Source organism: Macaca mulatta, chromosome 11, assembly GCF_049350105.2.
Source record: "Macaca mulatta isolate MMU2019108-1 chromosome 11, T2T-MMU8v2.0, whole genome shotgun sequence".
Classification (NCBI taxonomy): Eukaryota; Metazoa; Chordata; class Mammalia; order Primates; family Cercopithecidae; genus Macaca; species Macaca mulatta.
This window is the reverse complement of record NC_133416.1, coordinates 50,471,804-50,499,409: the sequence shown is the minus strand read 5'-3', so window position 1 is coordinate 50,499,409 and position 27,606 is coordinate 50,471,804. Positions and strand designations below refer to the sequence as shown.

At 35.1% G+C, this 27,606-nt stretch overlaps 1 protein-coding gene across 1 annotated transcript in view; it reads left to right on the top strand.

Moving 5' to 3' along the window:
* ADAMTS20 (ADAM metallopeptidase with thrombospondin type 1 motif 20) overlaps nt 1-27,606 on the top strand; it is a 216,070-nt gene that overhangs the window by 46,401 nt on the left and 142,063 nt on the right. Inside the window, 3 exon segments of the mRNA NM_001110539.3 lie at nt 9,985-10,068; nt 10,600-10,724; nt 12,763-12,803. Coding sequence (NP_001104009.3) covers nt 9,985-10,068; nt 10,600-10,724; nt 12,763-12,803 — 250 coding nt within the window.

Here is a 27,606-nt window from a genome sequence, read left to right as displayed (position 1 = left end):
TTGCTCTTTGAATCTGAATTTTAAAACCTCACCCTATTTCTGCGCAGAGGGGAGAAGATCCTTTTTTTATTATGACTATATTCTCCAAATCAGAAATTTGGACACCTAACATCTTAAGTTATACATGTATTTATGGTGATAAAGGGATAGGCTATTACTAATAGAACTGTCCTAACAAATTTGGAATTTAAGATCACAATAACTCTCAGGGTCCTTGATCTGATGTTAATACCTTTGTCAAGCAGTGGTAGTGTTAGTATCCATAGAACTGTATTCTAGAGCTGGTGAAGGGTGCCAATTCTGTGTGAGTGGCATTGCCCTTCATCCTTACGTGTATGTGTGTGAGAGAGTGTGTGTGTGAGTGTGTGTGTGTGTGTGTGTGTGTGTGTGTGTATCTCCCTCCACCACCCTGGGACATTCCTGAATTAGACCTGTTATTTTAGAGTAATCACTAAGGGTAGCCATTTTCATGCTAGTTTAGTTGATGAATTATTGGCCAGGCATGGTGGCTCACGCTCGTAATCCCAGCACTTTGGGAGGCTGAGGCGGGAGGATCACCTGAGGTCAGAAGTTCGAGACCAGCCTAGCCAACATAGTGAAACCTCATCTCTACTAAAAATACAAAAAATTAGCCAGTCGTGGTGGTGGGTGCCTATAATCCCAGCTACTGGGGAGGCTGTGGCAGGAGAATCGCTTGAACCTGGGAGGCAGAGGTTGCAGTGAGCTGAGATCATGCCATTGCACTCCAGCCTGGGCAACAAGAGTGAAACTACAATTAAAAAAAAAAAAAAAAAAAAGAATTACATAGCCACCTATTTATAGATTCAGGGTATTCGGAACATATCTCATGACTGGAAGTACTTCTATTCACATATAGGGAATTCAGGCCCACTTAGTTGAAAAAACTTAGCCAGTGCATATCTATAGGACATTGTAAATTTCTCTTAGCTAGATATTACCAGTTCATTGTGACATGAAGATCATAAGATACAATAATTTTTCTAAAATATGACATTTTACCTTAAATTCTTATTGTTATACCATAGTCTATGTTACCTATACACAGTATCTGATACTGTGGGTACTCAATAAATAGTTACTGAAAGTATGAATGGAAACATGGTTAAAGTATTACTAAAAGTAATATTGTTTTTCAGAATTCAGTGCACTGTGATAAATAAAAACAGAGATATATAAAATAATTTTTTGAAATTGTGTAAAATTGACCCTTATTTTGTTTACTTCAATTGAATTTTTGTAAATGACAACAGAAGTATAGATAGAAATTTATCCTAATTACTTTTTTTTTTTACTTCTGAATTTGAAGTAAAATTACCTACATGTATTACCTAGATGTATAATTATCTAAATGTTAGTATGGCAAACTCTAAATTATGAAGGGATTCTAATGAAAACTATGATGTGGAGGATGTCAATTGTTATGTACAAGATTGTATCAATTTTATGGAACACTGGGATATATTTTGCAATAGAAAATGGTTAAAGGAGATGGCATTCATTAAGAAAGTTGGGGGAGAGGATGTGGAAAAATAGGAACACTTTTACACTGTTGGTGGGATTGTAAACTAGTTCAACCATTATGGAAAACAGTATGGTGATTCCTCAAGGATCTAGAACTAGAAGTACCATATGACCCAGCCATCCCATTCCTGGGTATATACCCAAAAGATTATAAATCATGCTGCTATAAAGACACATGCACACGTATGTTTACTGCGGTACTATTCACAATAGCAAAGACTTGGAATCAACCCAAATGTCCATCAGTGACAGACTGGATTAAGAAAATGTGGCACATATACACCATGGAATACTATGCAGCCATAAAAAAGGATGAGTTTGTGTCCTTTGTAGGGACATGGGTGCAGCTGGAAACCATCATTCTCAGCAAACTATTGCAAGAACAGAAAGCCAAACACTGCATGTTCTCACTCGTAGGTGGGAACTGAACAATGAGATCACTTGGACTCGGGAAGGGGAACATCACACACCAGGGCCTATCACGGGGAGGGGGGAGGGGGGAGGGATTGCATTGGGAGTTATACCTGATGTAAATGACGAGTTGATGGGTACTGACGAATTGATGGGTGCAGGACACCAACATGGCACAAGTATACATATGTAACAAACCTGCACGTTATGCACATGTACCCTAGAACTTAAAGTATAATGATAATAAAAATAAATAAATAAATAAAATAAAATGTTGAGATACTTAAAAGAACTCAAAAGTTATGCAATATATATCATAAAAACATTATATATATATGTATCTTCAGTACATCAAGGCAAATTTAAAACATTAATATTTTTATTAAAATGTTAAAATTTTTTCTCAGAAAAAAATAATTGTTTACTGGAGTCAGTAGTCATTCTAGTAACGTGTTTCTCTCTAATGTATTAGAACAGATAAATATATTTTGTCTAAGTGGGAACTATTTAAATTCATTTTGTATTGAAGAAATAAATATTTTTAACCTTAAAAAAATAAAAATAAAATAAAATAAAATAAAAAAGAAAGCTGGGGCTGGGCTTGGTGGCTCACGCCTGTAATCCCACCAGTTTGAGGGGTCGAGGCGGGCAGATTACCTGGAGTCAGGAGTTCAAGACCAGCCTGGCCAACATGGTGAAACCATGTCTCTACTAAAAATACAAAAATTAGCCAGGCGTGGTGGCACATGCCTGTAAGCCCAGCTACTTGGGAGGCTGAGGCCGGAGAATCACTTGAGCCCAGGAGACGGAGGTTGCAGTGAGCCGAGATCGTGCCACTGCACTCCAGTCTGGCTGACAGAGTGAGACTCTGTCTTAAAATAAATAAATAAATAAATAAATAAATAAATAAGGAAAGAAAGTTGGGTGGGAGAGATACTGAAGGAAAATTGTTAGATTTGATAGATTTTTAAAACATGGTAAATGACAGATAACTATTGTCAGTGCTTTGGGCATACTGACCAGAAGGAATAAAGGAATAAACACAGGACTAATTTTGGAATAGTTTCATGCATTTTTGGTGACATCACCACCCTCAGAAAGGTTTTGTTATCTACATTTTACATAAAAATCAGTATTGGCCAGTCACCATGGCTCACACCTGTTATCCCAGCACTTTGGGAAGCCAAGGCGAGTGGATCATAAGGTAAAGAGATCAAGACCATCCTGGTCAACATGGTGAACCTCATCTCTACTAAACACACAAAAATTAGCTGGATGTGGTGGCGTGTGCCTATAATTCCAGCTACTTGGGAAGCTGAGGCAGAAGAATCGCTTGAACCTGGGAGGCGGAGGTTGCAATGAGCTGAGATTGTGCCACTGCCCTCTAGCCTGGCGACACAGCAAGACTCCATCTCAAAAACAAACAAACAAACAAAAATCAGTATCATCACTGTTAGAAGATATTGTGACATACTTTGAGATAACTAAAGTTGTCCATGGAAAGTGTAAAGCCGGAGTTAATTGAAGGGAATGCAGACAGACCTTTTGACTTCATGGAAAGCAAATCTGCATTGAAACAATGCTTGAAACAACAGATCAATGCATGTACTTCTCATTTTCTGGATTTTTAGGCCTACTAGAAGGAGAGCAGGTTTCTGTTGAAGACAGAATTTTTATAGACACAGTCATCTGGTTTGTGTTAAGCTTTTATTCTCAGGGAGATAGATGCAGCAGAATTGAGGAAGAGGTATGCATTCCAAATAAAGTGGGGTAGGAGGAAAAATTAAGGAGGGTAAGTCTCCCTTTTGAGATACTTTGAGTTTTTGTATATGCTTTCTTTCTTCCTAAGTAGCCAAATTTTAGATGACTTCTAAGCTACCTGGGTTTAGTGCTTTTCTTCTCTCTCACTGAAAGATTGTTCAAATGAGGACATGGGAAAATTAGTAGAGCCTATGGTTCTGTACATAAATTGTTGCTTTATTGGCTAAAAAACAGTGATCACAACTATATTTATGGTTGCAAAAATATTAAAGGTGAAAGGGAACTTAAGAGAAAGAGTGACAAACTCTCCCTGTTTTACCTGGAACTTGCTCAGTTTTGGTATTGAGTCTTATGTCCTTGGAAACCCTTCAGTCCTGAGCAAACTGGGACTGTTGATCACACTATGTAGAGATCAAATCTAGTCTAACTTGTTTTATTGCTACTTGTTAAGTCCATTTCAAAAACCGCTTTAAAGAGGTAAGAGAAATGCTATTCGCACATAAGTGTCCACAGATATTTCCAGTTTAGGAAGGAGCTGTTCAGGTTTTGCCCATTTTTTCCAGTTTTTAGAAGGCACTAACTGCATTTATTCAAACACACACGTGGATTATTGGTGATATTCTGATCACGGTAATTTAGGAAAAGATCAAGGCAATGTGACCTAGGCTTGGTATACGATAAAGACAAGTTCAAAGTGATGAAAAAGAATTTTTGTCTGTGAGCTCCAGATATAATGGGGGAAATAAGGGAATGCTTTCAGGATTGAGCAAATGGGTTATATACACAACTTAGATTATCGACCCTTACTCATCCTGCGCAAAGTAAACAACTGTGCTGTCTTCTTAAACTTTTTCTTTGCTTTCAACGATTTAACGAAATATCTGAGTGCAGTGACATTGAAATAAAGAATGTGACTTAATTCACTTTTTAGTTGCACTTAACGTTGTCAGAGTAGACTAGAGACCCTCCTTACTCAAAGGGTTTCTGGAATTAACATTAAAATTAGTGGGGAAGGCCAGGCGCGGTAGCTCACGCCTGTAATCCCAGCACTTTGGGAGGCCGAAGTGGGCAGATCACAAGGTCAGGAGATCGAGATCATCTGACTAACACGGTGAAACCCTGTCTCTACTAAAAAATACAAAAAAATTAGCTGGTCGTTACAGCGGGTGCCAGTAGTCCCAGCTACTCGGGAGGCTGAGGCAGGAGAATGGCGTGAACCCGGGAGGCGGAGCTTGCAGTGAGCTGAGATTGTGCCACTGCACTCCAGCCTGGCAGACAGAGGGAGACTCTGTCTCAAAAAACAAACAAACAAACAAAAAATTAGTGGGGAAGAACACACTTGTGATGTATAATATATCTAGTGAAATAGTGTTTGTGTTAAATGAGCAGAGATACTCAGCTGCCATTCTAAAACCTTTATCCTTAGGGAATTTGGGTGACAACACCAGGTTAAAATGGCATTTATATATGCATTATCAAGCTACTAAAATGTATGTAGACTAGAGCAACTTTTTCTTCAGTATATTTATTTTGATACTCAATTTATTATTTAATAGACCTTAAATATTTACTAAGTATTAAAAGACTTCCACACTTCATTGTGTTTCTAAAGGTTTGACTCTATAATATTCACCCTCTTGCAGATTTAATAATGTAAATTTAAGGAACATCACGTAATCCTCAAGAATTAACCCTTTCATTAAAATATGGTTACTAATATTAGAGGCATGTATCAACTAAAAACCCTCATTTGCATTACATTGACTTTATACCATTACTTTCAATTTTGTTGGTTGTTTTTACTGATGTTATTAGGATGGGGAAGATTTTTAACTACATTACAATAAAAACTAATGATATGCTTTCATACTTGAGGTATAACCATTTATATTACTTTTCCCTTCAATTTATTGCTCTGCATATTCTTAATTATTTGCACATATTTGCTCTGTATGTATGTAGAATTTCATCATTGTCAATTTGAAAATGAAAAGATCTTTCTGATGAAGTTAAGAGTAATGATCTTTGTAAACATTCGTTTGTCAAAATCAGTTTTTTATAGATGACTTTGTACTTCTTAATGAAGGTGGCCTATGAACATACCATATATGAATGTTTGCTAAAGCTCTATCTAGAAATTATTTTCAAAATGGTTGGTAAGTTAATGGTAATAGCAATTTGTTTCACGCTTTGTATGAACTATATTTTGCCTAGAATTTTCTTAAAGATTTCAACAATACAATTCATATCATTTCTTCTTCACCTTTCATTAAATATCCATGAAATAATAGTATTTACTATTTTATGAAACCTATAAAGAAGTAAGAACTACTTATGTGAAGGAAACTAACATTTAAAGAATAAAAGATTAAATACATTTTAAGTAGATCAATAAAAATTCTAATACATAGCACTCTAAAATGTAGTGATTAAGGTAATATATTAAAAATATTAAATGGCTTTTAGAATAGGATGATATATTAGAAATCTGGTCTGGTGTTTCCTAAAGTGTAGTCTATGGAATGGAATATTAGTCCTGTGATATGCTCTATTGGGGGCAGTGGGGAGCTAAGGACTGTGGTCATATAGTTGCATGAAATGCTGTATATAATATCTCTGTGTCACAGATTTAATATATATCTGTGTGTGTGTGTGTGTGTGTGTTAGCCTATTCAAGATTCCGTGAAGATATCTAATTATTTTAGCTCATTTTTCAAACTGTGGAATGATTTTGTTCTTTGAAACAAATGTCTTTCACAACTCTTCCCCAGCAGCACCTGGTTAATATTAATCCAATATGCAAGGACATTGTGACCCAAGGGTACCCAGTGCCTCCACGTGGATATTACGGACATTAAGACAAAAAAAAAAAAAAGATAAACCCATTTTCCAGGGTTGAACAACTAGCTTGTAGCTACTAATGGAGCTGGAACTAAAGCCCAGGTCTGCTGACTGCCTAAGGGCTTCTCTGAGGCCACGGGCAAGTGACCATTAACAGGACAATACCAGTGGCCAGGGGATGTGTTGCAGCAGGGTTTTGAAATGTCTTGAAATGTTTTTACCAAGAACTAATTGGTTCAGAATGCTGAATAAAGATCAGATAAACTAGTCAGTGCTCTAAAGCCAGACTGTACAGAATGAAAATTGGGTTCTGTTTGCTACCAGCTGCCGAATCTTCAGTGTCTTACTTAACTTCTCTGTATCTTACTGTTCTTATCTGTAAAATGGACACTGTAGTAGCTCCTATCTCATAAGATTTGTTGTGATAATTAAATGAATTAATACATTTAAACTTGAACACATCTGGCACACAATAAACATTGAATAAATATTTTATGTATCATTTAATATTTACTCATTTATTATTTACAGCAAACATAGTATCCTATCATCAAGGCAGTCTAATTTGGGGTGGTGGTTTTAAGAATGAGAGAAGTGCATTGTACATACTGCTTCAAAAATTCTCTGAGTACCAAATGGGCCTTGTGGCTATTCATTGCTTGAATCACAATTTAGCTTTATTGAATAGAGTCATTCAATAACAGCACCTTCAAACATCTAAATATAGTTAAAGGTATACATATATTCTACATGAGCATTTAAATTATAAAGGTCAGTAAAATAATAAGAGATACAATTAGAAAAAATGAGCAAGATGACATTCTTAATTATTCAATGAAATATACTATTTTAGTGTAAAAGCAAAATATCATCTCCAGGACTTTCTTTGAGGGAAGTTAAAATTATGTAAATCAAACTGTCTGTTTTTATATCTTTTACTCCCAGAGGACTGTGAGTTAATGGCAGAGATTATGCCTTGTTTAGCTCTGTATATTTAGTAAGCAACACAGTTTGATGGGCAGTAGATATTCAGTAAGTACTAAAAGAGATAATAAAACAATCATGCCTTTGGATACTTTGCTTCCAATTTAGACATACTGTGATAATTAACTTGAAACGCATGTACAGAACTAGTATTATGAATATCTATATCTGTATCTGTATTATGCCTTTTCTTCTGAAAAAGCTTTATAAGTAGCAATAAGAGTAATAGCCACTGTGATTGATCCCTGTGATCCTGGCCCTAATCTAAATGCTATTTGCATACCATCTCATTTAATCCTTATAGTAGCCTAGAAGTAGGTTTTATCAAATGGCTGTTAGAATTGGAACCTGTGTCTGTTTGCCTTAAATAACTATATTTTATAGCCAGTATCCACCTTGCATAACAATAGTTTGCATTATCTTTTCCCTAGTGTTACATTTAAGGATATTTTGCTGTAGTAATATATTTTAAATTATACAGTCAGAATATTGGGACATATTTTCCAAATTCTAGCTTGCAGATTTATCACTTTTAAATAAACATGCAGCATCTGTTTCCTTCCAAAACTGGAAGTATTTTTGTGGTTATGTATTTTATAGCTGATACTATAACATCCAGATTTTTATTCATAGTCAAAATACTTGGGACAATGGATATAATAGTTAGCCATGTTAGACACCTCATAGTGCATATGCTCTTTTTTCTTGGACTATGGGATATGCATATTATTCTGAGACACAGAAGTCTTCACAGCTGTTTTTCATTTATCGGGGAAAAAGAGCTTTTATAAATACCTTTGAGGTGTATCTTTTACCTTGTAATTTGGCTTAGAAAAGCATCCATTTTTAAACTCACAGGATCAAGCTTAACTCCAAAATCATAATTACAGGTGTGCTTTCTTTTTTCCCCCATGGTAGATGTATTTTAAAACAATGCATGTAAATGAATATTTATAAATTCAACTGTAAATTCACAGCTCCTATTTTAAAGTGAGAAATACTGCATTGCTAACAGACCTGCTTGAATTTGCCAATCAGCTGACCATCCCTGTCTTAACTTACTGTCAACCTCGCTGGGGCTACCTCCACTCTTGCCAAAACATGCTACTACCAGAGCCAAAGTCATCACTATAGGTTCAGATGACAAACCTGTAAATATTTGAGACTGCACAGCCATAACAGTAGTACAGATGCTGGACTATGTATTTATGCTCATGCTGACCCTACAGTGTCAGCAGCTCTAAAGACGCTTTTGGCTCTAGTTCTGGTAGTAGTCCATTTGGCACAAGAGGCATTGACAGCAGTCATGTTATATGTTGTGGTGAAGCAGCTTTGACTGACAGAGTGAGGACCCCGGTAGTGATACTTCTAACAAACTGTAAGCTCCACAAGGTCAGGGCCTTTGTTCTCTTCCCTATATCTGCTTCTGTAGCCAACAAAGCAAGGAGTAGATACTGAACATTTATTTATTAAACAAATGAGGGAAGTAGCACACCCTGGAGCAATTGCTGCTTTGACTTAGGCAGTGGCCAACAAGAAGGTGATCTAGGGTTTAGCAGCAGTTTTCTTTGCACAGGTAGCCCAGATCCAGAGTGAGGTATGTCTCTAATTAAGTACCAGGCAGAGGCATTGGCCATGAAAGACACTCCTACTGCAGTGGCAACCTCTATAATGGCTACAAGGAGAGAATATGAATTAGTGAATGGGATGGCACCTTGATAGTGAATCATCAGTGAGCCCATGCAGAGCCCATCCAGAGTGCCTCACATTCTCCGGTCCTGGAAAACTGAGGACCAGGTTGCGACTCATGACCTCTTCTAGGACTGTTTATATGATTCTAGATGGATCTGTCTCTATGGATTCTGGTAATGCTAAACTTTAAAAATAATAATCATATTTGGAGTTGGAAATATACTACTGTGGCTGAAAGATTAGGTGAACTATCAGAAAAGAATAGGTAAAACTTACATATTTTTATGGAATATTGTAGTCATGTAAATTGTGGATTATGACACAGAATGAAGTGAATTTCTTGCTGAATCATCCATAACAGCAGTTCCAAAGTCTAACATGTGTTCAGAACACTTGAGATCTTGTTAAAGTGCAGACTGTGAATCATTAATCCAGGGTGGGGCCTGAGATTCTGTTTCATATCAGCTCTAGGTTATGTGGATGCTGCTGATCCATGGATCAGTCTCAGTAGCAAGGTTTAAGATACTCAAATTTTGAGAATCTTTAAGATGCCTGGGTCTCAATCCTGCAGATTCTGATTTATTTGGTAAGGGACGTGGTGTGAACATGAGGATTTGTTAAAGCACTCTAAGAGATCCCAAGATTCCTACGTACAGTGCAATTGGAGAATTGATACTCTGTGACTGATTTCAACTTACTTTTGAGAAGAAATATTCATTTTAAACAACTAATCCTACATTTTTTTACATGCAGGTTGCAACAATCTACAAAGATCCAAGTATTGGAAGTTTTATACACATAGTAGTGGTAAAATTAGTTATGATTCACCACGAGGAGGTAAGAAACAGGTCTAAAATTAGTAACCTTAGTTGTAGTAAGTTTTTAGTGACAATACATAGAGATTATGGAACTCTTATTAGAAATGAAATGTTTTTAAAGTTTGCTTTAAAGACTTGATTTGAAAATGAATGAGATTACCCTTATGTGTTTTGATGGAAATAAAATAGAATGACAACAGTGTTTAACTGAGCAAAGGAAAAACGAATAAACAAGTCAAAAATAAAAGATTAAAAACTTTAGTATTCATTTTTATAATCCTAATGTCAGAGGATTTAAAATATAGTAGTTTTTAAAAGTTTTTCCTAAATATTGGATGGTTATATTAAGAAGATCGAATTAGATTCAGTTTTGATCACGTTTTAGATATTGCTAAAATATGTTGTAGTTAATACATGAAGAAGAGATGCTGTCACTCCTTCATTTGCCTGTGAGAATGCTATTTGATAAGTTGTGCAGATGCTGATAAACTTGGAAGGAAAAGAGGACATTAATATTTTGATACAGTATTGCATTGCTTATTTTGCATAGGAAGGGCCAGTCATTAATTTTGATGGTGCTACCACATTAAATAACTTTTGTTCATGGCAACAAACTCAGAATGACGTTGATGATGTTCACCCTTCCCACCATGATGCTGCTATTCTTATCACTAGGTATGATTATAGAAATAATCTTTCCCATACAATCCTTTATTCTTCCTTCCTGCATGACTGATACTTCTTCTTAATTCTTTGTTAATAATACACAGAAGTGTTCTACGAGAATTTGTACTACAAAAGAAACTATCGAATAAAAGCATTCTTTTGTTCTTTTAAACCAGAATACTAGTTAGTTCTCTAGGAAATTAGCAATGTCAGGTTGCTGAGTAATGGTTTGATCTAAACAAAACAATTTCCTAACGATATTAGTGACAGAATGAGAGAATTAAGAAATTAACATAGTTATGGAACTGAGAGCAGGTTTTGTTCATTCCCTTCTTGGTATTTCAGTTGCTTGGAAAGAAGAACAACTTTCTTCTTTCGTTTGTCCACTTTTTGGACTCCCTTTGCTTTTAAAAATCTATTTATCTGTTCCTTGTTTTGATGCTTAATGCCTGCCTTAATTGCCAAGCTACGTTTGCTAGGGTTGTTCTCAAACCTACTTATTTGTATGAAAAACAGCTTCTGCTATTATAAAATTATTATTCATTTTACAAGCAATACTATACATTGTTAATTCACACCTTTGTTTCAGCGACAGTGATACTACCAGAATATATAAATCCTAGGTTTGATATTTGTTTGACTAACCAAAGAAATCCTTTATTTAGGCATCAAACTCAAAGAAATCTCAGCTGTCTGGAATTCTAAAACGAAAAGCTTTAGCCTATGTAAAATAGCTAACATGTAGTTCATGTACAGTTATGTGTTGCTTAATGATGGGGACACATTCCAAGAAATGCATCATTAGGTGATTTAGTCTTTATGCAAACATAATAGAGTGTACTTATGCAAACCTAGATAATGTAGCCTATTAGACACCTAGGCAATATGGTATAGCCTAGTGGTCCTAGGCTACAAACCTGTACAGCATGTTACTGTACTGAATATTATAGGAATTTGTAACACAATGGTAAGCATTTGTGTATCTAAACCTATCTAAACATAGAAAAGGTACAGTGTAAATATGGTATTATGATCTTATAGGACCGATGTCATATATGCAGTCTATTGTTGACTGAAACATGTTATGCAGTGCATGACTGTACTTTAATCTCTTTTCAAAACCAAAGCAGAATTGATTTAATTTTATACATAGTATTATATTATATATAGTCCATGGTTCTTCCTTGGACTGTAGTTAGAAGCCAAGCAAGAGAGATTGGAGATAGCAGATTAAATATGGGAGGAAGAAAGGGCTATGAGAAAGAGGTGATTAGAAAGGAGACACAAGGACTGTCAAATTGAATGGCCATGGACTAAGTAACGCAGAAGCAAAAAAAAAAATTAAGCAACTTGGTAACATCTGAGAACACCATTATTTTGCATGAAAGAATGATAACTGAAGCTCATGATGACATTGAATCGTCATGAGGGTAAATTATATTACATATACTGTGTAAGTAAAAGCAGAGACATTAAAAATAGAAAGTTTTGGCCGGGTGCTGTGGCTCAAGCCTGTAATCCCAGCACTTTGGGAGGCCGAGACGGGCGGATCACGAGGTCAGGAGATCGAGACCATCCTGGCTAACACGGTGAAACCCTGTCTCTACCACAAAATACAAAAAAACTAGCCGGGCGAGGTGGCGGGCGCCTGTAGTCCCAGCTACTCGGGAGGCTGAGGCAGGAGAATGGCGTGAACCCGGGAGGCGGAGCTTGCAGTGAGCTGAGATCCGGCCACTGCACTCCAGCCCGGGCGACAGAGCGAGACTCCGTCTCAAAAAAAAAAAAAAAAAAAAAAGAAAGTTTTTCACTGAACTTGGTTAATGATTCAACTATTTACAACACTCACTATATAGTACGTATTGCTTATTGATGTGGACAAATGGTGTATTACTCTAGGTTTAGACTTTTTGAGAGGTTAATATGAACTAGATTTTAGAAGTTAGCTTGTGGTAGTAGTCATATCATAGTTAAAGCTTCTTTGTTTTTATTTTGGCTTGTTGTAAAAACATTTTCCAAAAATGCTTCAAAATAAATCTTTTATTTTAAGGGAAGACATTTGTTCATCTAAAGAGAAATGTAACATATTAGGTAAGTTATTTTGTCAATTAAGTTTAGCTTATGTAATTGTTTATTGAATTATTTAAAATAATGTTTAGGCTTTTTTCCATTTTCCATTTTAGTGATTTTGATTAAAATTATCTTGATAAATTATTACACTTGTCACTTATTTCATTCTGCTGCTGTAAATTTTACAAAATAATAAGAACTAACATTTATTTGCAAATTACTAAATATCAAATGCTGTGCATGAGAAATAATACATAATCACCTATATGCCAGTTTAAAGGGAAATAAAAAAATGAATAGCCATGAATTCACCATTAGATCTAAGTTAGAACTTTGCCACTAGTATTGCGTGGTCTATGCTCAGTCATTTTCCATCTCTCTGCTTTTCCCCATGAGGTAGCCAATAGCATGAATTTTGTGTTTACCAATTCCTTCTGTCTCTTGAAAAATAGTTTTATTACATACATACATGTTCCTAAACAAAAAGCATTTGGTTTTATTACACATATATGTGTTCCTAAACAAAAATTAATTTGCTTATTTTTGAATTCTGTAGTCAAAGTTCATGCATTTTCACTGTTATATAATATTTCATCTACAGTTTATATATCTATATCATATTAGTGTGTATTTGGGCTGATTCTACTTTCTTGTGTCATGAACTTCACTGGAAGAGCTAGGGTATATCCCTAGGATTAAGATGTCTGTGCCATTAAGTGAGCTAATATTCACATTTATAAGATATGACAAATTATTTTCTAAAGTGGTTATACCAATTTATACATTTATCAATAAACATTCCTTTTGATTATATCTTTATAAATACTGGGTATCTTCAGATTTCTCATCTTTTTTAGTCTAAAAGTAATATATTTTATTACCATTAGAATTTTCATTTCACTGATTGCTAATGAATTCAAGCATCTTTTCATATATTTGTATTTCTTTTTCTGTAAGGAATGAAATAAATGAAAGAAACATTGCCTATATTTGTGGTGTGGTATTTGTTGCTTTCTTAACTGCTTTTCAGGTATTCTTTATAACTTCCTGATACCAAACCCTTTTTGGTTTATACATATTACAAATACCTTTTAGCAGTTTGTTGCTTTGTTTTCATTCTTTTATGTGTGAAAATATAAAATGTAGCTGAATTTATAAACCTACTCTTTTAGCGTTAGCTTTTTTGTTTCTTCGTTAAGAAACCATTGTGTAACTCAAGGTCTAAACATACCCTGTTTTCTTGTAAATATTTTAAAATTTGTCCTTTAACATTTAAATCTCTAATCCATCGGGGTAATTTTTTTTGATATCGTATTAGGTAGAGATTTAGTTTTATTCCTTTTAAAAATTCAAATAAATATCCTTTATTAAAGAAAAAAAGGAATATTGTTAATCACCAAAACTGTATGCTGTTACTTTGCATGTACAATAAGTGAAAGGTGATTGCAGTACTTGGTGTACTGGTACTTAGCTCTGAAGTTATGTATAACAAATAGGAAACACAAAGCAATACAATATAGTAGTTACAATGTGGAAAAGTTGCACTAAAGAGCCAAAGACAACAGTCAAAACAATTATTGGAGATTTCATAGTATCACTATAAATGCTTGTTTAGCTTTTTTCTTTATACTTTTAATACATTAGAATGTTAAGGATATTTAAGTATTGTAAATTTGCAAGAGTTGGCACTTCCAATACACTATGCACATTGTTTATTTAACGTAATGGTGTTAAAGCAATCCTTATAAGCCAAGCACAATGTGCTGCTATTTTGCTTCTACCTTTATAATATTGTACAAAGCTAGTAAATGGTGAATGCCAATAAAATTTTCATTTACCTGGAAATGCTACAAAACATGTCAGTCTCCTTAGCTCTAATGGGTATTATTCATGCAAAATGATGTGTAGTCTTGAAGTTTTCCTAAACTCATTATTTCACACTTGGCAAGGTATGCAATACAGTGAGAAATTCAACAAGGCGGTGGAAATTCTATCAAAGAAGTTCGAAGTCACTGTGTGGGTTGCATCATCTACTCCCACAGATAAAGGGAAAATGCCACATGTGATTATGGAGACTTCTTAAAACCAATATGATTAGTATTTGGAAAAGCTGTAATAACTTGTTATATCCCTTGATGGTTAACCATATAACACATAGGTTAAAAAAAAGCCAAAAATTTTCCTTGTTAAACCTGAACTCTATAACCACATTCATACCTTTTGTTTTCATCTAAACATTACTTTTTAACATCTTTCCTTCCCTCTCTCAACTCCCCAAATTAAACCACTCTTAAAAATCAGTTGTACCTGATTCAAAAAACAACACAGAAACAAAAAAACCCTTCTTCTAACCCTCAAAATAAACAATTGCTTTGAAGTTCACTGTGAAATTACATTCATAATCTTTTTTTATTTGAATAACCAATTTTCCAAACTATACATTGAATAATTCCTCTCTTTTTCTGAGAATCTGCAATGTCATATATAAAATTTCAGTATGCACTTGAGTCTGCAACATCATGCCACAATTTTATGGGACCATACTTGCTATTTATCCATGCATCAGTTCCGTAATATTTTCATTTTTATAGTTCTATAATAAATATTAATCAGTGGGGTATATACCACCAGCTTATTTTCTTCAAGAATATTTTGGCTATTTTTGGACTTTTGTTCATCTATGGAAGTTTTAGAATCAACGTGTTAAGTTCTCAAAACATTTATCTGTCTGTTTAAGTAAGACTTTTAAAATGTCATTCAAGAATTATTTTCTGTCGATGTGTCATGTACAACTTTTGCTAGACTTTAATTTTTTAATTTGTTAATTTTTTTATTTCAACAGCTTCAGAGGTGCAAGTGGTTTTTGGTTACATGGATTAATTATATCATGGTGAAGTCTTAAGATTTTAGTGCACCCATCACTTGAGTAGTGTACATTGTACCTAATAGGCAGTTTTTCACTCAGTTTTTCACTCCTCACCCCCCTCCCACCCTCACACCCTTCCCTCTTCTGAGCTTCCAGTGTCCATTGTACCACTCTGTATGCCTTTACATACCCATAGCTTAGCTTCCACTTATACGTGAGAACATGCAGTATTTGGTTTTTGATTCTTGAGTAACTTCACTTAGAATAATGCCTCCAGTTCCATCCAAATTGCTACAAAAGACAATATTTCATTCTTTTTGTTTGTGTCTGAGTAGTAATCCATGGTGTACACATACCACATTTTCTTGCCCACTCATCAGTTGATGGATAATTAGGTATTTTTGCAGTCCTGAATTGTGCTGAGGTAGCATATGTGTGCAGGTGTCTTTTTGAAATAGTGACTTCTGTTCCTTTGGGTATATACCCAGTAGTGGGATTATTGGATCAAATGGTAGATCTATTTTTAGTTCTTTGAGAAATCTCTATACTATTTTCCACAGAGGTTATACTAATTTATATTCTTATCACAGTGTACTAGCATTTCTTTTTTACCACATCTATGCCAATATCTGTTGTTGTTTGACTTTATAAATAATGGCCTTTCTGGTTGGGGTAAGATCGTATCTCATTGCAGTTTTAATTTGCATTTTCCTGATGATCAGTAAAGTTGAGCATTTTTTCATGTTTGTTGGCCAATTGTATATCTGCTTTGAGAAATATCTGCTCATGTCCTTTGCTCACTTTTTAATGGGATTATTTGTTTTCTTGCCGATTTGCTTGAGTTTCTTGTAGATTCTGGATATTAGTCCTTTGTCACATGCATTGTTTGCAAATATTTTCTCCCACTCTGCATTGTCTTTTCACTCTGATGATTATTTCTTTTGCTTTGCAGAAGCTTTTTAATTTAATCAGGTTCCACTTTTTTGTTTTTGTTTTTGTTGCATTTGCTTTTGGGTTCTTAGTCATAAATCTTTGCCTAGGCCAATGTCCAGAAGAGTTTTTCCTTGGTTTTCTTCTTGAATTTTTATGGGTTCAAATCTTAGATTTAAGTATTTAATCCCTCTTGAGTTGATTTTTGTATAAAGTGAAAGATAGGGATCCAGTTTCATTCTTCTACATGTGGCTATCCAACTTTCCCACCATCATTTATTAAATAGGGTATTCTTTCTCCAACTTATGTTTTTGTATGCTTTGTCAAAAATCAGTTAGTTGTAAGTATTTGGCTTTATTTGTGGGTTTTCTATTCTGTTCCATTGGTCTATGTGTCTGCTTTTATACCAGTACCACACCATTTTGGTTACTATACCCTTGTAGTATAGCTTGAAGTTGTGTATGTGTTGCTTCCAGGTTTATTCTTTTTGCTTAGGATTGCCTTAGCTGTTGGGCTCCTGTTTGGTTCTATATGAATTTTATAATTGTTGTTTTATAATTCTTTGAAAACTGATATTGATATTTTGATAGAAATGCATTGAATCTGTAGATTTCTTGGCAATATGGTCATTTTCAATGATACTGATTTTTCCAGTCCATGAGCATGGGATGTATCTGTTTGTTTCATTTATTATTCATCTATATTTTCTTTCAGCAGTGTTTTATAGTTCTCCTTGTTGCGATTTTCCACCTCCTTGGTTAAGTGTATTCTTAGGTATTTTATTTTATTTTTTGCAACTGTTGTAAAGGGTTTGAGTTCTTGATTTGATTCTCTGCTTGGTTGTTTTTGGTGTATAGCAGTGATACTGATTTGTATATGCTGATTTGGAAACCTAAGACTTTACTGATTTATCAGATCTAGGAGTCTTTTGAAGGAGTCTGTAAGATGGTCTAGGTATACCATCATATAATCAGTGAACAGAGATCATTTGACTTCCTCTTTTCCAATTTGGATGCCCTTTATTTCTTTCTCTTGCCTGACTGCTCTGGCTAAGACTTCTAGTAATATGTTGAATAGAAGTGGTGAAAGTGGGCATCTTTGTCTTGTTCCACTTCTCAAGGAGATTGCTTTCAGCTTCTCCCTGTTCAATATGATTGTGGCTGTGGGTTTGTCATATATGGCTTTTATTATTTTGAGATATATTCTTTCTATGCCTAGTTTGTTGAGAATTTTTATCATAGAGGAATGCTGGATTTTATCAAGTTCTTTTTCTGAATCTATTGATATGATCATATGGTTCTTGTTTCTAATTCTGTTTATGTGATGAATCACATTTATTGACTTGTGTATGTTGAATCATCCCTGCATTCCTAGAATTAAACCTCTTTGAACATGGTGAGTTATTTTTTCGATGCACTCTTCAGTTTGCTAGTATTTTGTTGAAGATTTTTCTACCTATATTCATCAGGGATATTGTTCAGTAGTGGTTTTGTTGTTGTTGTTGTTGTTGTTGTTTTTTGGCTATGTCCTTTCTTGACTGGTATCTGGGCAATACTGGCTTTGTAAAATAAGTTAAGGAGGATTCCCTCCTTCATCTTTTGTAATAGTTTTAGTAGAATTGATACTAATTCTTGTTTGAATGTCTGATCGAATTCAGTAGTTAATCTCTCTGGCCTTGGGGTTCTTTCCTACATGTTGACTTTAGATAGCCTGATGATGGTAAGCCTTGGTGATATCCTTTTTGCAATGATTTTCTCAGGAGTTCTTTGAGTTTCTGAATGTCTGAATGTGTCTGAATGTCTAAATCTCTAGCAAGGCCAGGGAAGTTTTCCTCAGTTATTCCCAAAATAGATTTTACAAACTTTTTGATTTTTCTTCTCCCTTAGGAACACCTGTAATTCCTAGGTTTGGCCATTTTACATAATCTCATATTTCTTGGAGACTTTGTTCATTTATTTTCATTCTTTTTAAAAAAAATTTGTCTGATTTGGTTAATTTGAAAGTCTTGTCGTTGAGCTCTGAAATTATCCCTTCTAGTCTATTGTTAGACTCCTTCTAGTCGATTGTTAAAATTTGCACTGCATTTTCTAGTTTCCTAAATGTGCCTTTCATTTCCAGAAGTTGATTTTTTTTAATTTAAAATATCTCTTTAGAACATTTTTTATTTGTATACTGAATTTTTGAAAAATCCTATGTTGTTTTTTCACCTTTCTATTGTATCTCCTTGAGTTACTTAATAATCAACCTTTTGGATTCTTTATCTGGTATTTCAAATATTTCATTTTGGCTTACACCCACTTCTGGAGAGTTAGTGTGATCTTTTGGGATGTTATACAACCCTGTTTTGCATATTGCCAGAATTATTTTTCTGGCTCCTTCTCATTTGGGTAGACTATTTCTTCTAATTATTTTTGTATTAATTTTGATTCAACTGGGTTTTTTTTTTTTTTAGAATTTCACTTTTCCCCCATTGAGGATGTGCCCTTAATGTTCATAGTTTATTGTCACCTAGCTTTGGTTTTGGGTGCTTTCAGTGGTGGACTCAGTATGAGTTCTTCGGTTATAGAAAATCCATGCAATGGGTTTCTCAGATGTTGGTTGTCATAGTGATCTGATGGGTCTGTGGGTTCACTGTCTTATGTGCGGCTGGAATGGAAGAGGTCTTATGACGCTTATTTTGTTGCCCCATGGTGTGCACTGTAAAAAGTGTTTTATCCCAGTATTTTATTTACTGGATTGAATAGTTCATGCTTCAGGCCAGTAAGAGGTACCTGTGGGTAAAAACTGGCTGTGGCTAAAGCAGTTGAGTAAATGCAAGACCCCAGTGTTGGGCAGACATCTCAGCCTTGACAGAACAGGCTGGAGAAGCTGCCCTGAGGTCTTTTCAAGGGGAAGAGAAGGAGCCACCATGACTCTCCTTCCAAGCCAACAGGAAAGCGATCCACCACCCAGTCACATTCCCGACCCAATGTTCTGGCTATTCAGATCAGACAAACACCTCATTTCATTTTTAGGAATGCTCATATTCCATTTAGAAAGGGGTTGTGACTCTACCTCTTGTGCAAACCTGGACCTGGAGGGTGCTCCTCCTGTGGGGATGTTGTCACCCTGAAGCACCCCAGAAAGGCTGTCTACAGATGGCGAGGGGGAGAAGTCCCCTTCTCTAAGACCCTTCATGAGCCCCAGGGCTGCTTAACTCTTGGGGTTGGGCTACAGATTTTCCCCACTGAGCTCAGAACTGTACCTATGCCTCTGCTGAAACTCCCCACAGGTGGAAAATTCAGGGACTCATGGCCTCCAGTCTGGTTTCTTTTGTCCCACGGAGTGCTTCCTTAATATGGTAAACTCCCCTTCCCCCTAGAAGTAGCAGTCCCTGAGAGCCAGGCTTCTGTGAATCCTGCTGCTCCTTTGGGTGTAGCTGCCCAGTGACGCCGCCACACCCCAGGTTGGTGCTGGACAATGTCTTCAAGGGATCCAGAGATGTGGCCCGTCCTCCAGTTTTCCAGTAGCAGGTACCAGTACCAGCTCTGATGGAGGTGGGAGGAGAGTGACGTAGACTCTGAGATTTCCTTCATTCTAAGTAGCCTTAGTGTGTTGGCTTTCTCAAAGTCAGCTGTAGTAGTGATGTACTGGCTCATGGACAGACTCAAGATCTCCTGGTTAGCCAGGGTGATGTAGGCACCTTCCTGAGCCAGGAGGGAGAAAATTGGACTTACAGATGTTGTAACTGGCTGTTCAGTTGCACACCAGCTAGGAGATGGTGCTTTCAAAAGTACACCAGTTATGGTGGTAGCAGTGGAATTTGTGCTTGCCTTATGTTACTTAGGGGAGGTACTCTGATATCTCAGGCAATGGATGGAGCCATGGAACTCGCAAATGTCCTTGTCTTTTGTGTTGTGCTACCAGGGCAGGTGGAGGGGCAAAGCTAGGTTGGGGATGGGTCAGGCAAGTCTGTGCTCTGGCTCCGCACATGTAGGCACAAGCAGCAGCCCCGGTGGGAAGCAGAGGACAGTTTCCTGGCTGCTAGAGTAATGTTCCAGGGAGGAGCATGGTTGCCTCTGATACACAAAAGAATCTACACTGGGAGGTGGCAGTAAGCCCCACTCAGCTCCCACACTCTTGCAAGGCAGGTCTTAACACCCACAATGATCTGCTAACAGCAGCCAACTGGGGTTCAGGCAGCTTGTTTTAGAACTCAAAACTGCCCCAGACCATAAGCCTTCCTTATGGAGACAGAGTGGCTTTCAGGCCACACCCTTTCCTGTCTGCCCATGAAGCAAAGGTGTCCAGCTCTTGCCCCCGTGGTGTTAACACACTTCAGGCTTGCTCCTCGGGTCTGGCCAATGAGGTTCGCTCCCACTTGAGATTATACTGCAAACCTCATTTGGGAGCTTCTCTCAACCTGTTACCACTACCTGAATTAGCTGGCCAACTTTTGTGAGGTTCCCTGTGAGAAAGGATCAGAAATGGCTTTCTTCCATCCCTGCTGGAGACTGGGAGTACACACACTGATGCTGCTCCTTCTTGTTTATTCCCCACTGCTCACTAAATCAGCTGCAGCACTGGGTAGGGTTAACGCCTTCCCCACGTGGCCTGGATTTCCTGGCTCCCCTGTGGGAGTGTGTCTCACGGTGGCAGGCTCTCCCCCATTCATACTTGGGAGGCTACATTTTCCGTCTGGTCATGATGTAGGCTGTTGCCCATTGCTTCCTTCAAAGGGTCTGTGGTTTCTTTCCATTTTTCGGTTAAGTTTCTGGGTTGCTCCTTGGAAAAAAGTTCACTGTGTGAGTTCCACATACTATTTTGTCTTTCCAGGTGTGAGAGGCATGCCAAAAATACCTCCAGTTAGCCATCTTGGAGGAAAAAAAAAAAAAGACTTTTATTTTCTATTGTTAAAGTAAATGTTTTATGGTGCTGGTCCATAGAAATGCAACAGATTATTTGGCTTGTTGATTTTTAAATGCAGCCACCTGATTCATCACTTTAATTAATTCTCATATTTTCACTTGTAGATTCTTTTGGATTATTATGTGAATAATTATGTTTGTGAATTATGGCAATATATTGCCTGTTTTTTAATCCTTATAATGCTTTTCTTGTCTTACTACAAGATACAAACCTCTTATAGAAAGATAAAGAGACCTTTCTGGATTTTAAAAGGAATATTTTAAGGTTTCACCATTAAGAAAAATATTTGTTATAGGTTCTTAGCAGATAAATTTATTATCCTTGTTTTCTGAGTCTTTTAAACAATGATATATGTTTTATTTTCTTAAGTGTTTTTTCTGCAGATAGTGAAATGATCACATGATTATTTCATCTTAACCCATTTATGTCTAGTGTTCCATTATTGGAACGCTAATTTTGTGGAAGTTATATATATCCTACTGCTCAAGTTCATCACCAAGGTCTGATTTTTCAGACAAAAAAAATGTGCAACCTCCTGCATAAATGGGTTAATCTGGTGAATTCCCTAGATTTTTAAAATTAATACTATTTTTTAATTGACAAATCATAGTTATATACATTTTTGGGGTAAAATGTGGTGTTTTGATATACATAGATAATGTGGAATGATTAAATCAAGCTAATTAATATATCTATTATTCTTTTTTATGGTGAGACATCTGAAATGTACTTTCTTAGTTATTATGATACATTATTATAACTATCATCACCCTCTTGTGGCAATAGATCACAAAAACTTATTTCTCCTGTCTAACTGTCCTCCTGTCTAACTGAAACGATGTACCTTTTGACTAAGAACTTCTCCATTCCCTACCTCCAATATCTGCCCACACTCCCTCAGCATCCAGAAACCACCATTCTTCTCTCTACTTATCAGAGTTCAACTTTTTTAGATTCCATGTAAATGAGATCATATATTTGTCTTTCTATGCCTGGCTTAATTCACTGAGCATAATGCCCTACAGGTTCATCCATCCTGTTGCAAATGATAGAATGTTCTTTTTTAAAGGCTCAATTGTGTTCCATTATGTGTATATACCACATTTTCTTTATCTACGTATGCATTGATGTATACTTATGTTGTACACTGTTGCTGGTAAATTATTACAGCCATTATGGAAAAGAGTATGAAGATTTCTCAAAAAGCTGAAAATAGAACTACCATATGATATAGCAATCCCACTCCTGGGTATATAGCAAAACGAATTGAAATCAGCATGATGAAGAAACATTTGCATTTCCATGTTTATTGCAGCATGGATTTTTCTAATGGTAAATCAACCTTGAACAAGACTTTTCCTTCTCTACGCCCTCCACACTGCTAGATTCCACTTGCTAATTTCATGCATACATTTTCAGGAGTGAAAATGACCTGTAATTTTCCTTTATTTTAGTGTAGTTTTCTAATTTTGATTGTAAGGTTTCATTCACCTTATAAAATGAGTTAGGATGTATTACTTTTTTCCCCAAGTTTAGAAGATTTTATGTGCTATTGGAATGATACATCCTTTCAACATTTGAACAGTTGGTAGGCCCCACGTAGAAAACCATTTGCGTTTACTTGCCATCATATTTATTTGCGGAAGGTTAACCATTTATGGAGTTTCTCCAGTGGAAATCAGATTTTATTTATGTCTTCTTAAATATATTTGAAAAGTTATTCTTTCTAGATATTCGACTATGTCTTTTACTAGTAACATTTGTTAGCTTAAATTATTTTCATAACATTTTCTTATTGTTTTAAACTTTCTCCCTCTAGCTGTGTCTCAATTTATTTTTGATATTGTTTGTGCCCCCTTTTTAATAGATCAATTCACTGAAATAGTGTTTATTTCATTTGTGTTTTTAATGAACCAACTATTTGCTTTTTATGTCTTATTTTTACTTCATGAATGTCTACTCTTTGTTATTTTTCTTGTAGTTTTGTTTTTCAATTTACTCCTGCTGTTCTATTTGTAAGTTGATTGCTTAACTGATTAATGTCCAGGATTTCTTCTTTTATAATTTTGCTATTTAAGACCATCAACTTACTTCAGGGTATCAGTTTTTTGGGTCCCATAAGTTTTTATTAGTATTTTCCATGCCATTAAAAATTCTAAATGTATGTAAAACATATTTAAAATCAATCATGATTTATTTGCTGCTTCATGAATTATTTAAAAATGAATTTAAACATTTCTGAACGTGTGGAGACTTGTTATTTTTGTTTATTGACTTGCAATTTAATTTTATTGTGGCTGGAGAATGTGATCTATTGATATTCTTTGAAATCTTGATGTTTCCTTAATGATCTATTATGTAACCAATTTAAGAAAATACTCCATGTATACTTAAAAAGAATATATATTCTCTGAGTTCTGCATTTGTCTGTTAAATCAAATTTGCTAATTGTGTAATTCAGATCAACTGTGTATTTACTAATTACATTACTAATTGAAACATGAATTATATCTCTATCACTTTCTTCACATAATACCACAATTAGTTACTTCATCTAGCTGAAGGCTAACTTATTAGATATATAGTTTAGTGAATAGAACCTTCTATAACGGTGTAGTGACTCTCTTTATCTCTGATAGTGCTTTCTAAAGAAAAAATAGAGTTGGTGTGTCTGAGCTGTTGTCACTAACAATAAACATATGGGTTATTTCCGCACCAACAAGCAGTTCTTCAACTCTCCAGACACTGAATACTCTACAATTCAATTCATTTCTGATATTTAATACCTTGAGTTTGTGTCAGACTCCACAGGTTTAAGCACTCAGTCCTATAAAACTATCCTTATTTCAGGCAGCAGTTGCAAGTATTAGGTGCCCAGGGTACCTACACATCTGTCTGAGTTGGCTGCAACGTCGGGGGTTCTCACAACCCACTCTTTCTGATTCAATAATTTACTAAAATAACTCATAGGCTTCAGTTGTTTCCTGATTTAACAGGCAAATACTCTTATTTTTGAAATATAGTTTTCTAGTTACCAATTCTAGGTTGACAGTTATTTTCTCTCAATATTTTGAATATATGATGGTGTTGTGTCTGCCTTTTGCTATTGATAAATCTATAGTGGGTTTAGTTGTAGATTTTTTTGGTGATCTGTCTTTTATAAGATCTTCTCTTTGTCTTGAATATAAAGCAGTTTCATTAAAACTTCATCCTAATATAGATATATTTCTTTTTATTTATCCTGCTTGGGCTATGTTGTGAGTCCTGTATCTACTGTTTATCTTTCAGCAATTTTGGAAAATTTTCATTTTTTTCTTTTGAATTTTATCCTATTCTTCAATCTATTTTCACCGCGGGATTCTACTCCATCTGTATTAGGTCTTCTTATTGTGTTTTCTATGCTTTCACTTCTTTTTCTCTTCCTGCCTCATTCAAGCAGCTCTAATTTCCATTTAACTAATATAAATTAGTATATTTGGCTCTCTCTTTTGCTGTGTCTAATCTGGTATTTCACCCAAACTTCACATTTTATATTTTAAAATATATATATTTTTCAATGTAAAAGATACTACTTAGTTCTTATTAAAAATCTACCTGTTCATTTTGTTTACATTTAAAAAATATTTGTTCATGTTTTTAATTGAATTTCATTTTCTTAAACATCTTATGTGGAATGATTTTTATATTATGTATCTGAAAATTCACACATCTGAAATACTTGATAGCCATACATCTTATTTCTGCTTTTACATATGTTCTCTTCTTTATTTATTTGATGGTCTTTGATTTTGAGCTTATATTTATTTAATATTAAGCCATGGGATTGAAAAATTGCTAGCTCAAAAAGCGTGTGCTTTCTTCCAGAGATTTTTATTTCTTGTTGAAATCCAAAGGGTGTTCATAACTGGAGTCCCTGGCTTAATGAAGAAAACTCAACATCCACATCCACCTTGAAGCTTCCTCTAGCAAGCTCTAACTCTTTGGATAATATTATTTTTATCAGTATTTGCCCTCAGAATAGCATCTATCCTTATTATTCATTGCTTACCACTTAGAATTTGAAAAGTATGAATGTGTGTGTATGTGTGTACATATGCCTGCATGCTTGCATATTGAGAGAGAGAGAGAGAGAGAGAGAGAGAGACAGACATATGAGTGCTAAATCACTGAGGTTTGGACTTGATAGTCCTCACTAGTCATGTAAGCTAGGCATAAATCGAAACTTAGTTTTTATTAAATATCTAGTTTATGTTAAGGGATTCTTTAGAAATGCCAGTCTTCCACACTTGTAGAAATAGACACTTGTTGCTCTAATTTTTACAACAGACTGAATTTCTTCCTCCCTACAAACTATTCTCTGACTTTGTTAAGTGTATTTTATGAGATCACTTAACAAGAATCTATTGAATATATTTCTTGCATTATCTATATCCTGTTGTCCCATCTTTATACTTAAGTAGTACAAACTTTTACTGAGTATTTGTCATTTCTTACCTTTTTTTAGTGATTGAATGCTAGACATTCTGAACTGTTCCTATAGAAATGGTTGGTCTTCTAGTCCCCAGTTATGGTTTTATAGCTTTCTGCCACTCCTATGTACATCAATTATAATGACATTCAGAAACATATAATATGATGATGAAAGCATTATTATCCCTTAAGTCAAGAGTAATGATGATAATGATAGTTAAGGTATTTGAATGCTTCCTATTAGATACTATATTAGAACAACTGTTATTATAATTTTATAGATGAGGATGAATAATTTGCACAAGACCACACAGCTTATATTAATGCAAGTATTAGTATTTTATTTTCTCATCTGAAATATGTAAAAATAACAAACTAAGGAGAGTTCTTAATGATAAACACAAAATGTTGGTAGTAATTACTAGATTTCCCATCATATCTCCATTTACATTTATTGTTGCCTCAGTTCCTGACCATGTTTTGCAAAATATGTTGCAGAATGATTCTCATTCTTCAGGATGGCTAGATTGGGTGACTGTATGCAGCTTCTTTTATTTCCAAACACAGGGAACCTGTATCAAGCTTGGGCCCATGCTGCTTTATTCTATCTTTAGACTTTTAGAGAATCCAGAATTAGCTTGAATGAGTCTAGACACAAACCATCAACCAGCGGCATGTTTCCATAATATTAACCATTTACTTTGAGTTTTGTTGGTGTTGCCTGCTTACGGGAATATTTGAGCTTGGTCTCTAATCACATTTGATGCATATTTTTACAAATCTCTTATTTGACTAACATGTTCAGTTTAAAATGTATATACCTTTAAGCATGAAACATTAAGTTTGGTTGGTAATGGACTCATTACTGTGTTCCAAATATCTGCACAGTGCTAAAAATGAAAATATTGGAACTGTACAATTTGGCAAATTGAAAATACTAACAAATCCTACTGTAGAATGTCCATGAAAGAAATGTGTTTCCCTTAAACTTATCCTGACAAAAGAGAAACATATAAAAAGATGATGATTCACTAAAAAACTGAACATGCAAGCATCAATTGTAGAATCTTAAGGAAGCCAGTAATTCCCTCACACTCTACAGAGGAAATAATTTCTCTACAGAGAAATAACTTTTTTGTTCTTTTAAATTTTTTTCCTTGCTTAATTTTAGTCTTCGTTGTAAGGAAAAAGCTCGTTTTCTAGAGGGACCTGGCCGAAGCAATACCTTTTGACAGTGTGGTCAGAAAGAGAGCAAATCTTTCCTTTTTGTTAAAAACTATTGGTAATGAACTTCATCTTTTGACTTTTCCCCAGCTTATTTGGATTCCTCAGTTTAACTTCCATTTCTCTTAAAGCACAACGAAAACGTTCTAGTTGTTAGGACATCTACCTTAAATGCTAAGAAGATGTTCAAGTTTTTAACTCCTAAGAATAAAAAACGAAATAGCAGGGAAGAGCTAAACTAGGAGCTAATGGAAGTCGGTTTATTCTATATTAAGAAATTTCTAAATGCAAAAGCTTTATAGCAAGAAACTGATGATCTTATATATGAAAAAATCTTTTTTTTTTTTTTTTTTTTTTTTTTTTTTTTTGGTGAAAGGAAGAGTTCTATGAAAGCAGGTAAATTTACAACCAAATTGTAGGGTAGT